Here is a 14805-nt window from a genome sequence, read left to right as displayed (position 1 = left end):
CACCCGGAGAAAACCCACGCAGACACAGGGAGAACTTGCAAACTCCACACAGGCAGTACCCGGAATCGAACCCGGGTCCCTGGAGCTGTGAGGCTGCGGTGCTAACCACTGCACCACTGTGCCGCCCTGTGGATGGATAGTGAGAGTCTTTTTCCTCGGATGGTGATGGCAAACACGAGGGGACATTGCTTTAAGTTGAGGGGTGATAGATATAGGACAGATGTCAGAGGTAGTTTCTTTACTCAGAGAGTGGTGGGGGCGTGGAACGCCCTGCCTGCAGCAGTAGTAGACTCGCCAACTTTAAGGGCATTTAAGTGGTCATTGGATAGACATATGGATGAAAATGGACTAGTGTAGGTCAGATGGTTTCACAGGTCGGCGCAACATCGAGGGCCGAAGGGCCTGTACTGCGCTGTAATGTTCTAAAAAAAAAAATGTTATGCTTGGAGTCAGAGAAAATGGGTGAGATTCTAAACGAGTACTTTGCATCGGTATTCACCGAGGAGAGGGACATGACGGATGTTGAGGTTAGGGACAGATGTTTGATTACTCTCCGTCAAGTCGGCATAAGGAGGGAGGAAGTGTTGGGTATTCTGAAAGGCATTAAGGTGGACAAGTCCCCAGGTCCGGATGGGATCTATCCCAGGTTACTGAGGGAAGCGAGAGAGGAAATAGCTGGGGCCTTAACAGATATCTTTGCAGCATCCTTGAACACGGGTGAGGTCCCGGAGGACTGGAGAATTGCTAATGTTGTCCCCTTGTTTAAGAAGGGTAGCAGGGAAAATCCAGGTAATTATAGACCGGTGAGCCTGACGTCAGTGGTGGGGAAGCTGCTGGAGAAGATACTGAGGGATAGGATCTATTCCCATTTGGAAGAAAATGGGCTTATCAGTGATCGGCAACATGGTTTTGTGCAGGGAAGGTCACGTCTTACCAACTTAATAGAATTCTTTGAGGAAGTGACAAAGTTGATTGATGAGGGAAGGGCTGTAGATGTCGTATACATGGACTTCAGTAAGGCGTTTGATAAGGTTCCCCATGGTAGGCTGATGGAGAAAGTGAAGGCGCATGGGGTCCAAGGTGTACTAGCTAGATGGATAAAGAACTGGCTGGGCAACAGGAGACAGAGTAGCAGTGGAAGGGAGTTTCTCAAAATGGAGACGTGTGACCAGTGGTGTTCCACAGGGATCCGTGCTGGGACCACTGTTGTTTGTGATATACATAAATGATTTGGAGGAAAGTATAGGTGGACTGATTAGCAAGTTTGCAGACGACACTAAGATTGGTGGAGTAGCAGATAGTGAAGGGGACTGTCAGAGAATACAGCAGAATATAGATAGACTGGAGAGTTGGGCAGAGAAATGGCAGATGGAGTTCAATCAGGGCAAATGCGAGGTGATGCATTTTGGAAGATCCAATTCAAGAGTGAACTATACAGGAAATGGAAAAGTCCTGGGGAAAATTGATGTCCAGAGAGATTTGGGTGTTCAGGTCCACTGTTCCCTGAAGGTGGCAACGCAGGTAAATAGAGTGGTCAAGAAGGCATACGGCATGCTTTCCTTCATCGGACGGGGTATTGAGTACAAGAGTTGGCAGGTCATGTTACAGTCGTATAGGACTTTGGTTCGGCCACATTTGGAATACTGCGTGCAGTTCTGGTCGCCACATTACCAAAAGGATGTAGATGCTTTGGAGAGGGTGCAGAGAAGGTTCACCAGGATGTTGCCTGGTATGGAGGGCACTAGCTATGAAGAGAGGTTGAGCAGATTAGGATTATTTTCATTAGAAAGACGGAGGTTGAGGGGAGACCTGATTGAGGTGTACAAAATCATGAGAGGTATAGACAGGGTGGATAGCAAGAAGCTTTTTCCCCCAGAGTGGGGGATTCAATTACAAGGGGTCACGAGTTCAAAGTGAAAGGGGAAAAGTTTAGGGGGGATATGAGTGGAAAGTTCTTTACGCAGAGGGTGGTGGGTGCCTGGAATGCATTGCCAGCCGAGGTGGTAGACGCGGGCACGATAGCGTCTTTTAAGATGTATCTGGACAGATACATGAATGGGCAGGAAGTAAAGAGATACAGACCGTTAGAAAATAGGCGACAGGTTTAGATAGAGGATTTGGATCGGCGTAGGCTTGGAGGGCCGAAGGGCCTGTTCCTGTGCTGTAATTTTCTTTGTTCTTGAGTGTTGTTGGAGCTGCACCCATCCAGGCAAGTGGAGAGTATTCCATCACACTCCTGACTTGTGCCTTGTCGATGGGGGACAGGCTTTGGGGAGTCAGGAGGTGAGTTACTCGCTGCAGGATTCCTAGCCTCTGACCTGCTTTTGTAGCCACGGTATTTATATGGCTACTCCAGTTCAGTTTCTGGTCAATGGTAACCCCCAGGATGTTGATGGTGGGGGATTCAGCGATGGTAATTCCATTGAATGTCAAGGGGAGATGATTAGATTCTCTTTTGTTGGAGATGGTCATTGCCTGGCACTTGTGTAGCGCGAATGTTACTTGCCACTTATCAGCCCAAGCCTGGATATTGTCCAGGTCTTGCTGCATTTCTACACGGACTGCTTCAGTGTTTGAAGTGAAGCAATTGTTGTGATGCAGGAAATGCAGCAAATCATTTGCACAGCAAGCTCCCACAAACAGCAATGTGATAATGACCAGATAATCTGTTTTGGTGGCATTGATTGAGGGATTAACATTGGGCCCCAGGACACTGGGGAGAACTCCCATGCTCTTCTCTAAAATAGTGCTGTGGGATCATTTACATCCACCTGAGGGGGCAGACGGGCCTCAGTTTAATGTTACACCCAAAGGACAGTACCTCTGGAAGTGCAGCTGTCCCTCAGTACTGCACTGCAGTGCCAGCATTGAGTTTGATCACAAGTTCTGCAATGAGAGTTAACCCAGGAGATGACTCAGAGGTGAGATTGCTATCAACTGAGGCACAATTAATACCGAGGTCATCACATATAAAATAGTCATAGGATAAGAAATCCAATGGGGAATCCAGGAGCAACTGCTTTCCCCAGAGAGTGGGGAGAATGTGGAACTCACTACCACAGGGAGAGGTTGAGGTGAATCATGTTGATGTATTCAAGGGGAAACTGGATAAACTCATGAGGGACAAGAGTATCGAGGTTCTGGAGTGAGATGATAAAGGATGGGAGGAGGTACAAGGGGAGCAAAAATTCCAACATGAACTGGATGGGCCAAATGGCCTGTTTTGGTGCTATATATTCTAGGTAAGTGTTAACGGTGCGCGCGTGTCTGCGCGCGCGCATCTGTGCGTGTGTGAGCGAGTCTGTGCGTGAGAGAGAGAGAGACTCAGCACAGTGGACGGGAAGGCCCAGCTCGCTCCGCGATTGCTCCTCATTGCTGAGGCCTGGGGCAATGCTCTGTCTCTCTCGAACACACAGGATTTGCCCCTTCCCCTCCCAGTCACATCATGGGAAATCTCAGAGAGTTACACTCACCAGCAGTGGAGAAGGCGATCATCAGCATGCCTGTAGTGTACAGTGATCTGGGGAGGTAAAAAAAAAAGGGTGTTTTAAACCAGGTCCCCACTTGTCCCCACCTTCTCCTCCCCCTTTATCCCCTTCCCCTGAAAGGAATTAGCTCTCAGAGATCCAGCAGCCTCCCCAAAAACAGAAAGTCCCAAAAAGCTTTCCAGACAAGGAAATAACTTTCGAAGCAGAGACACAGAGTACAAAATGGGAGGCAGATGGGAGGCAGGTCAGAATATTTAAAAAAACAGCAAAGAACAAAGAAAATTACAGCACAGGAACAGGCCCTTCGGCCCTCCATGCCTGCGCTGATCCAGATCCTCTGAATGACAAAAAGATTAATAAGGAAGTTAAAATTAGAGTACAAGAGAAAGCTAGCTAGAAATATAAAGACAGATAGTAAGAGTTTCTATAGATATTTAACAAAGAAAAGTTAAAGTGAGCTTTAGTCCTATAGAAAGTGGGTCTGGGGAATTAATAATGGATAATAAGGAGATGGCAGATGAATTGAACAGATATTTTACATCGGTCTTCACTATTGAGGATAAAAGTAACATCCCAGTATTAGCTGTAAGTCAGGAAATGGAAGGGAGGGAGGAACTCAAGAAAATTACAATCACCAGGGAAGTGGTACTGAACAAATTGTTAGAGCTGTGGGCTGACAAATCCCCGGGTCCTGATGGACTTCATCCTAGGGTGTTAACAGAAGTGACTACTCAGATAGTTGATGCTTTAGCTTTAATTTTCCAAAATTCCCTGGATTCGGGGAAGGTTCCATTAGATTGGAAAATAGCGAATGTAACTCCTTTATTCAAAAAGGGAGGAGACAGAAAGCAGGAAACTACAGGCCGGTTAGCTTCACATCTGTCTTAGGGAAAATGTTAGAAGCTATTATTAAAGACATGATAGCAGGGTAATCAGGCAGAGTCAACATGGTTTTGTGAAAGGGAAATCATGTTTAACCAATTTATTGGAGTTCTTTGAGGGAGTTACATGTGCTGTGGATAAAGGGGAACTGGTGGATGTATTGTACTTAGATTTCCAGAAGGCATTTGATAAGGTGCCACATCAAAGGTTATTAAGGAAAATAAAAGCTGATGGTGCAGTGTGTAACATATTGGCATGGATAGAAGATTGGTGAGCTAACAGGAAACAGAGAGTAGGCATAAATGGGTCATTTTCTGGTTGGCAGGATGCAATGAGTGGTGTGCAACAGGGATCTGTTTTGGGGCCTGAAGTTTTTACAATTTATATAAATGACTTGGATGAAGGGACCGGAGATATGGTTGCTAAATTTTCTGATGACACAAAGATAGATAGGAAAGTAAGTTGTGAAGAGGACATAAGGGGGCGACAAAGGGATATAGATAGGTTAAGTGAGTGGGTAAAGACCTGGCAAATGGACTATAATGTGGGGAAGTGTGAAAGTGGGAAATTGTCCACATTGGCAGGAAGAATAAAAAAGTATATTTTCTAAAAATGAGGGGTCTCCCTTGTGGAAAGGATGTTTCCCCTTGTGGGAGAATCTTGAACTGGGGGTCACTGTTTAAAAATAAGGGGTCGCCCATTTAAGACAGAGATGATGAGAAATGTTTTCTATCAGAGGGTTGTGAGTCTTTGGAATTCTCTTCCTCAAAAGGCAGTGGAAGCAGAGTCTTTGAATATTTTTAAGGCAGAGGTAGATAGATTCTTGATAAGCAAGGGGGTGAAAGGTTATCGGGGGTAGGTGGAAATGTGGAGTAATCAGTACAGCCATGAACTTATTGAATGGCAGAGCAGGCTCGAAGGGGCTGAGTGGCCTACTCCTGCTCCTAATTCGTATGTTTGTATGTAAAAGAAAATAAATTATTGCTAAATACTTCATAAATGCCTGCATTACTGGACAGTTCCATTTCTGGGCGCAGTGGTTAGCACCGCAGCCTCACAGCTCCAGTGACCCGGGTTCAATTCTGGGTACTGCCTGTGTGGAGTTTGCAAGTTCTCCCTGTGTCTGCATGGGTTTCCTCCGGGTGCTCCGGTTTCCTCCCACATGCCAAAGACTTGCAGGTTGATAGGTAAATTGGCCATTAGCAATTGCCCCGAGTATAGGTAGGTGGTAGGGAAATATAGGGACAGGTGGGAATGTGTTAGGAATATGGAATTAGTGTAGGATTAGTATAAATGGGTGGTTGATGGTCGGCACAGACTCGGTGGGCCGAAGGGCCTGTTTCAGTGCTGTATCTCTAAACTAAACTAAACACACCAGGTCTCGGAGAGTGTGTGAGAAGAGATTATAGTTCCGGGGATGAGGTACTTCAGTTACTGTGGAGAGACTGGAGAAGCTGGGATTGCTCTCCTTAGAGCACAGAAGGTTAAGGCGAGATTTATTGAGGCGTTCAAAATGACAAAGGGTTTGGATAGTGTAAATCGGGAGAAACTGTGCCCAGTGACAGGTGGGTCAGTAACCAGAGGGACACAGATTTAAGATAATTAACAAAAGAATTTGAGCGCAAACAAGAAGAAATGTCTCCACACAGAGGTTGCTAAGATCTGAAACACACTACCTGAAAGAGTAGTGGTAGAAACAAGTTCATTGGAACTCGGTAATTGGACATGTAAATGAAGAGGAATCATTTTCAGGGCGATGGGGGAAAGGCTGGGGTGCATAAGACTCCATTAGACAGTTCTGTCAAAGAGCCAGCACAGGTTCAACAGGACAAATGGCCTCTTTCTTTATGGCAACATTCTGTGATTTGAAAGTTTTTCCACTGAGAAAAAAATTCCTGTAAAATATGTGAGATTACTCTGAAAATTTCAGAGCTCTGTCCACATTACCCTGACAGTATGTCTCCCAGTATCAGCATCGAGTGCTCCCAGGACAGGTACAGTACGGGGTTAGATACAGAGTAAAGCTCCCTCTACACTGTCCCCATCAAACACTCCCAGGACAGGTACAGTACGGGGTTAGATACAGAGTAAAGGTCTCTCTACAATGTCCCCATCAAACACTCGCAGGACAGACAAATGGAGACGTGTGACCAGTGGTGTTCCACAGGGATCCGTGCTGGGACCACTGTTGTTTGTGATATACATAAATAATTTGGAGGAAAGTATAGGTGGTCTGATTAGCAAGTTTGCAGACGACACTAAGATTGGTGGAGTAGCAGATAGTGAAGGGGGCTGTCAGAGAATACAGCAGAATATAGATAGATTGGAGAGTTGGGCAGAGAAATGGCAGATGGAGTTCAATCAGGGCAAATGCGAGGTGATGCATTTTGGAAGATCCAATTCAAGATTGAACTATACAGTAAATGGAAAAGTCCTGGGGAAAATTGATGTACAGTGAGATTTGGGTGTTCAGTTCCATTGTTCCCTGAAGGTGGCAACGCAGGTCAATAGAGTGGTCAAGAAGGCATACGGCATGCTTTCCTTCATCGGACGGGGTATTGAGTACAAGAGTTGGCAGGTCATGTTACAGTTGTATAAGACTTTGGTTCAGCCACATTTGGAATACTGCGTGCAGTTCTGGTCGCCACATTACCAAAAGGATGTAGATGCTTTGGAGAGGGTGCAGAGGAGGTTCACCAGGATGTTGCCTGGTATGGAGGGCGCTAGCTATGAAGAGAGGTTGAGTAGATTAGGATTATTTTCATTAGAAAGACGGAGGTTGAGGGGGGACCTGATTGAGGTGTACAAAATCATGAGAGGAATAGACAGGGTGGATAGCAAGAAGCTTTTTCCCAGAGTGGGGGATTCAATTACAAGGGGACACGAGTTCAAAGTGAGAGGGGAAAAGTTTTGGGGGGATATGCGTGGAAAGTTCTTTACGCAGAGGGTGGTGGGTGCATGGAACGCATTGCCAGCGGAGGTGGAAGACGCGGGCACGACAGCGTCTTTTAAGATGTATCCAGACAGATACATGAATGGGCAGGAAGTAAAGAGATACAGACCCTTAGAAAATAGGCGACAGGTTTAGATAGAGGATCTGGATCGGCGCAGGCTTGGATGGCCGAAGGGTCTGTTCCTGTGCTGTGATTTTCTTTGTTCTTTGACAGGTACAGCACGGGGGTTAGATACAGAGTAAAGCTCCCTCTACACTGTCCCCATCAAACACTCCCAGGACAGGTACAGCACTGGGATTGGCTGCCCACTGATTTGGGAGCCTGAGTGCACCAACGAGGTGCAGCTGAGAGTGCTGGTGGCAGTTGGAGGTTGCAGAGGTGGAGAGAGGAGCTGCACTGAGCAAGGGAGAGCAGCTACCAACAAGCAGTGGAAAACTCCAACAACAGTCTCCATTAAAGAGAAGAAAGGGACATTTTGTGGAAACAAGGCTTTGTCTGGAGGTGGGTGCTGAACACCAGTAATTTACTTTGGACTGTTGGGGGAGGAACAAGTGGCTGGAACAACAAGGGGTGGGGCTGCCAATTCAACAGGAATCTGTGCTGCTGCAAAAGCACACAGGAAAGCTCCCTCCCCACCCCAATTGCCAAGCCTGGGTCAGCTGAAGCTGCCCAGCTAAACAGACGGAAGGGGATAGATAGTGCCTGGGCAGCTTCAGCTGACCCAGGTGAAGACGACTCCCCCAACCAGAAGACCGGAAGACCAACTTCAAAGACTGTTTTAAGTGTACTGTGAGCACCACCTCCAGAAAGCAAGTCATCCCTTCCAGCCTGTCTTTACCTCTCCTCTCTTACCTCAGCCTCTCCACTAACCTGTTGTTTGTTTGTTTGTCTTTTCAAATTTTTCTGTGAATCTGTAATTTAGTGTGCAAGTCCACAATTTGGGGTGGGTTTAGCTCTTGGACCCATGGCAAGCCCTTCATCACCGGTGGCGGGGCCCTCTACTACCTACGCAGCTGCAGCTTCTGTGGCTGCCCACGTGGCCCCATCACCCTTTAAATTATTGACATGCAGCCATGGGGTGAAGAGCTATCCCCACCCCAACATGTCTATTGAGGCCTGCGTTAAGGCAATGGCCGTGGTTGTCGGCCCCTCGGCCATTGTTGCGGCCTCAAAGATGTATGGGAAGGCTGTGTTCTTTTTGAAGACCGAGCGGGCGGTGTCCCTGGCCCTGAGTAAAGGGCTCACTGTGGGGGGGACCTTCCTGCCAGTGGACCCTCTGGGGGCCACTGCGCATCGGATAATGTTGTCCAACGTCCCACCCTTCATTCCCAGTGAGCTTCTCCTCCCCCACCTGCACCATCTGGGGGAGGTGAGGTCGGGGATCACCCCAGTCCGGCTTGGTCTTCGGGAGCACAGCCTCCAACATGTCTACTCCTTCCGCCGCCAGTTATTTATGCAGCTGGCGCGGGAGGAGGACACGGAGGGCCAATTTAATGTGGAGTTCCAGGGGACGGCCTACCGTGTCTTTTGGACCTCGGACGGGGCGCGGTGCCACGTCTGCAAGGGGGTGGGGCATGTTCGGAAGAACTGCCCCAACCTCCCGGCCGCCAGCTCCACCTCGGCGGCCCAGAGTGGTTCCACAGCACCTCCTCCCACTCCCCCCGCACATCCAACAGACACCGCTCAGTCGGTTCCGGAGGCTGTGGTTTTCACAGCCTCTGGCGGGGAGGGGAGCGTCCGTCCGAGCGGAAGGAAGACGCGGGGAAAAAAGAAACATCGTGAGGCGCGTCCCCTGGACACTTTGACTCAACCCGAGCCTGAGCTCAGCCCAAAGCCCATTCCCATGGAATCCACCTGTCCCAGGGCTGGGCTCAGGCCCAGGGTGACTAAAAAAGGAAAAAAGGGTGCGGAGGCGGAGGCCTCTGATGACATGGAGGTCTCTGAGTCTCCGCGCCCAAGTGCGAAAAAGAGGAGAAGGCACCCCTCCACAGAAATAACACAGGGCCCTGAGGTGCAGGGCCCATCTGTTGGAGGGGAGCTGCCTCCTGTTTCTGGTCCTCAGGTGCCCCCTACCGCCACCACCAAGGCTGCAAAGTCCGGGCAGGTGCTCCCTATTCCTCAGGATGGAGGGGAGGGGATGGCCCCGGTACGTGAGGCCCCTCCTGAAGGAGTAAGTGGGGCCCTGCTTGTGGTGGGGGAGCCTGGGGAAACCGCCCATTCCGCCACTGCGACTGGGTCGGGTGTCCTGAATGAAGGGGAGGGCGAGGCCCCAGAGGGTCGGGCCTCCCAGCCGGAGTCCACCACCAACCAGGAGACACCCGACCCAGTTATAACTGAGAATGCTGCCCCATCTGCTGGGCCTGTGGGTGCTGGCGGAGCGGGAGATGGCCTCCTCTCGCCGCCTCCAGTCTCGGCTCCGGCTGGTTTCCCGGAGTCCGGAACTTCTGTCTCCCCTGGACCAGTCATTGGCCTGGGGATGGAGGTGGAGGGGGGTCCTGAACCGCTGGTGCCTACAGGCTCCAGTTTCACAATAGAACCCAGAGAGGACTCCTCCGCCATCGATCCTGGGGGTGGGATCGTGACGGAGGCGGGACCAGCTGGCGCGGCCGGGACGTCCGCCCCACAGTGTGTGGTGGATGTGTTGGCCGCTGGCGGTGACGACCCGGAGGAGGATGGGGATTCGGTGCGGGGCACGGAGGATGATCTTGATTCCATCGCCAGTGAGGTGGTGGAGTCCCTCGTGCCTCCCACCGAATCTCCTCTCATCCCCACGGCGGAACTCCGGGATTTCCTCGCGGCTTGCAGGGGTTGCCGCAATAAAGTTCAGCTGGCCCTCGACCGTTGGTCGAATCTGGCGCTGATCATCCAGTCCGTCCGTGCCGCCCTTAAGATAGCGGGCAAGCGCGCGGACGTGAAACTGGTTGAGAGGCGCCGTTTTAATGTGTTCCTCAATGGGTTGCTGGGGGAGTGGAGGGCCAGGTGCACTTCCACTCCCTCCTCACAGTGAGCTGTTGGTGACGGGTTTTAAGTACCTTTGACATGAAGATAACCATAGCCAGCCTCAACATCAACGGCAGCAGAGGGGCTCACCGCAGATTTCACAATCTCTCAGTCCTTAGGGAAGGGAGATTCGCGGTGAGCTTTCTGCAGGAAACCCACACCGTTCCGGGAGACGAAGCCACCTGGCTCCTGGAGTGGCAGGGTGGGGTCTACATGAGTCACCTCACCCCTATTTCTAGTGGGGTGGCTATCTTGTTGGCCCCGACCTTTCAGCCGGAGATCTTGGGGGTCAAGGAGCTAGTGCCGGGCCGCTTGCTCCACCTCGCCGTTCGCCTGGGTAGCGTGCCGCTCCACTTTGTGAACGTGTACGCGCCCAGGCCCGGCGCTTTGCAAGCGCGCTTCTTTGAAGAAGTGTCCGCTCTCTTGAGCTCCATCGATAGCGGCGAGTGCATCATCCTCGGGGGGGATTTTAACTGCACCCTCGAGGTGGGGGATCGCTCCGGTCCCCAGCGCGGCCAAGCGTCGGTGGAGAAGTTGAGGGGACTGATCAGCTCCCTGAACTTGGTGGACGTCTGGCGGAATCTCCATCCCGACTCCAGCGCCTTCACATGGAGGTCTGGAGGAGGGGGGTCGCGAATCGACCGCCTCTACATTTCGCAGGCGTACGTCTCCCGCGTTTCGGCGGCCTCCATGCGGCTGGTGCCGTGCTCGGACCACCGCCTGGTGTGGGCGGAGTTCACTCCGCTCCGCACGCGGGCGGGGTCCGCGTACTGGCACTTTAACAACCGGCTGCTGGAGGACGTGCGATTTCGGGACTCGTTCTGTCGATTCTGGGCCGACTGGAGAAGGAAGCAGGGGGGCTTCCCCTCCTTGAGGCTATGGTGGGATGTGGGCAAGACTCACATCCGCGTCTTCTGTCAGGAGTACGCGAGGGGGTCGACCAAGAGGCGGGAAGCCGAGATCGGGCGCCTTGAGAGGGAGGTGCTCGACTTGGAATCCCGCCTCGGTCATGCCGTCGCGGACCCGGCCCTGTGGCAGGCGTACAAAGAGAAGAAGGGCGCGCTGAGGAACCTGCAGCTCATAGGGTCCCGAGGCGCGTACGTGAGGTCGCGGATCCAGATCCTGGAAGATTTGGACCGCGCCTCACCCTTCTTCTACTCGCTGGAAAAATGGCGGGGGGTCCGTAAGCAGCTCGTCGAGCTGCTGGCCGACGACGGATCCTCCATCACGGATCCGGAGGGAATGGGCCTCCTGGTCCGGACGTATTACAGTGCGTTGTTCTCTCCGGATCCGTCCAGCGAGGATGCGCGCAGAGTTTTGTGGGAGGACCTGCCGCAGGTCAGCCCGGAGGGCGCCGAAGGATTGGAGGCTCCGCTCACGTTGGCGGAGCTGACTGGCGCCCTCCACCAGCTCTCGAGGGGCAAATCCCCAGGGCTGGATGGGTTGACCGTGGAGTTCCTCAGGGCGTTCTGGGACGTCCTGGGGGACGATTACGCGCGGGTCCTGGGGGAAAGCCTGGCGACCGGGGAGATGCCCCTCTCGTGGCGCAGGGCGGTCATCGTCCTGCTGCCGAAGAGGGGCGATCTCCGCCTGCTTAAAAACTGGCGTCCGGTCTCCCTCCTCAGCACGGATTATAAGATCTTTGCCCGGGCTATGTCTACCCGCCTGGGCTCCGTGCTGGCCCACATGATCCACCCCGACCAGTCCTACACGGTCCCGGGCCGGTCCATCCAGGACAACATCCACCTGGTCCGGGACCTGATCCATCTTTCCCAGAGGACTGGTCAGTCGGTCGCCTTTCTCTCCCTCGATCAGGAGAAGGCGTTCGACAGGGTGGATCACGATTACCTTTTCGGGACTCTGCGCGCTTTCGGACTCGGGCCGCATTTCGTGGCCCGGGTCCGACTTTTATACGCCGCCGCAGAGTGTCTAGTCAAAGTTAACGGGTCCTTGACGGCGCCCCTTCGATTTGGGAGAGGAGTGCGTCAGGGGTGCCCCATGTCCGGCCAATTGTATACCATCTGCGTGGAGCCCTTCCTGTGCCTGCTTCGCCGGAGGTTGACGGGATTGGCTCTGCGCGAGCCGGCCATGCGGGTCGTCCTCTCGGCTTACGCCGACGACGTGCTCCTCGCAATCACAGATCCCGTTGACTTGCGGAGGATGCGCGACTGCCAGCAGACCTTTTCTGCCGCGTCCTCCGCGAGGATCAATTGGGAGAAATGTTCCGGACTCCTGGTTGGTCAGTGGCGGGTGGACTCCCTGCCGGAGGAGATGACACCTTTTGCGTGGAGCACCACGCACCTCCTCATTTCCCGGCGGAGCAGCAGGAGAAGGTAGCGACTCTTCGGTGGGTGAGTGAAGGCATCAGGAGCTGTGTTTTAAAAGTAAGTACTTACTGTTTTACTTACTGTTTTCCTTGTCTTTGAGTTTCTTTTGGCGCCGGAGGAACCGGAAGCTGGTCGGCAGCGAGGACTCCTGGGTAGGTATTTTCCTTAAAGGTGCGGAGCTCCGTGGACTCGGCCTCATTTCCCGGCGGAGCAGCAGGAGAAGGTAGCGACTCTTCGGTGGGTGAGTGAAGGCATCAGGAGCTGTGTTTTAAAAGTAAGTACTTACTGTTTTACTTACTGTTTTCCTTGTCTTTGAGTTTCTTTTGGCGCCGGAGGAACCGGAAGCTGGTCGGCAGCGAGGACTCCTGGGTAGGTATTTTCCTTAAAGGTGCGGAGCTCCGTGGACTCGGCCTCATTTCCCGGCGGAGCAGCAGGAGAAGGTAGCGACTCTTCGGTGGGTGAGTGAAGGCATCAGGAGCTGTGTTTTAAAAGTAAGTACTTACTGTTTTACTTACTGTTTTCCTTGTCTTTGAGTTTCTTTTGGCGCCGGAGGAACCGGAAGCTGGTCGGCAGCGAGGACTCCTGGGTAGGTATTTTCCTTAATGGTGCGGAGCTGAGTAAACCCGAGCCACTACACATGTAGTGTCTCCCACCCATCCTCCTCCTCTAACCTAATAATAAGACCCTTTTTACCCTCCTCCTCTAACCAAAAAGGACTGAGCAGGTAAGCTATTTACTGTTTTTGTTAATATCTATAGTTGTACTTAACTAAGGGGTAATTGAATAAAAGAAATGGCAGCCAGTGTAGTGTATTGCTCCTCCTGCAGAATGTTCGAGGTGAGGGAAACCTCCGGGGACCCTGCCGACTTCACCTGCTGGAAGTGCATCCGTCTCCAGCTCCTATCAGACCGTGTTAGGGAATTGGAGCTGGAGCTGGATGAACTGAGGATCATTCGGGAAGCTGAGGGGTTGATAGATAGAAGCTACACGGAGGTCGTTACTCCACAAATCAAAGGCAGCTGGGTAACAGTTAGAGGTGGGAAGAGGTCAGTGCAGGGATCTCCTGTGGTCGTTCCCCTCAACAACAAGTATACAGTTTTAGATACTGTTGGGGGGGACGGCCTATCGGGGGCAGGCTGCAGTGACCGGGCCTCTGGCACGGGGTCCTGCACTGTGGCTCAGAAGGGAAGGAGGGAGAATGGGAGAGCACTAGTCATCGGGGACTCGATGGTGAGGAGTACGGACAGGCGGTTCTGTGGGCGCAGGCGAGACGCACGGATGGTTTGTTGCCTCCCTGGTGCCAGGGTCCGTGATGTTTGTGATCGCGTCTTCAGGATCCTTAAAGGGGAGGGGGAGCAGCCAGAGGTCGTGGTGCACATTGGCACCAACGACGTAGGAAGGAAGGGTGGCACAGATGTTAGAAGTGAGTTTAGGGAGTTAGGCTGGAAGCTGAAAGCTCGGACGGACAGAGTTGTTATCTCTGGTTTGTTGCCGGCGCCACGTGATAGTGAGGCTAGGAATAGGGAGAGAGCACAGCTGAACACGTGGCTGCAGGAATGGTGTAGGAGGGAGGGCTTCCAGTTCTTGGATAATTGGACTGCATTCTGGGGAAGATGGGACCTGTTCAAACAGGACGGGCTGCATCTGAACCAGAGGGGCACCAATATCCTGGGAGGGAGGTTTGCTAGTACTGTTCGGGAGGGTTTAAACTAGTTTGGGAGGGGGATGGGAACCGGACTTGTAATCCAGGGACCAGTGGGTCCACTCAGAAAGACAAAGAGTGTAGTGAGGTATTGGGGAAGGTAGCACTGTCGCAGAGGACAGATGGGCACGGAGAAGGGTTAAAGTGCGTATACTTCAACGCAAGAAGCATCAGGAATAAGGTGAGTGAATTGAAGGCGTGGATGGGCACTTGGGACTACGATGTTGTGGCCATCACTGAAACGTGGATAGGTGAGGGGGAGGAATGGTTTTTGGAGGTACCTGGTTATAGATGTTTTCATAAGATTAGGAATGGTGGTAAAAGAGGTGGGGGGGTGGCATTGTTAGTTAGAAATAGTGTAACAACTGCTGAAAGAATTTTCGAGGAGGATCTGCCGACTGAGGCACTGTGGGTTGAGGTCAGGAACAGGAAAGGAGCAGTCACCTTGATGG

The 14805-nt window shown here is 52.0% G+C and overlaps 1 protein-coding gene across 3 annotated transcripts in view; it reads right to left on the bottom strand.

The window, feature by feature from the left end:
- The window catches only part of LOC137385083 (equilibrative nucleobase transporter 1-like), a 223516-nt gene that overhangs the window by 150616 nt on the left and 58095 nt on the right, over positions 1-14805 (bottom strand). For all 3 annotated transcript variants that reach the window (XM_068059828.1, XM_068059827.1, XM_068059829.1), the window contains exon 4: positions 3474-3520. In XM_068059828.1, coding sequence (XP_067915929.1) covers positions 3474-3520 — 47 coding nt within the window. The remainder of the gene's footprint in view (positions 1-3473; positions 3521-14805) is intronic.

This window comes from Heterodontus francisci, chromosome 28, assembly GCF_036365525.1.
Source record: "Heterodontus francisci isolate sHetFra1 chromosome 28, sHetFra1.hap1, whole genome shotgun sequence".
In the NCBI taxonomy this organism is placed as follows: Eukaryota; Metazoa; Chordata; class Chondrichthyes; order Heterodontiformes; family Heterodontidae; genus Heterodontus; species Heterodontus francisci.
The sequence above is the reverse complement of the archived record's forward strand: the minus strand, read 5'-3'. Positions and strand labels throughout refer to the sequence as shown.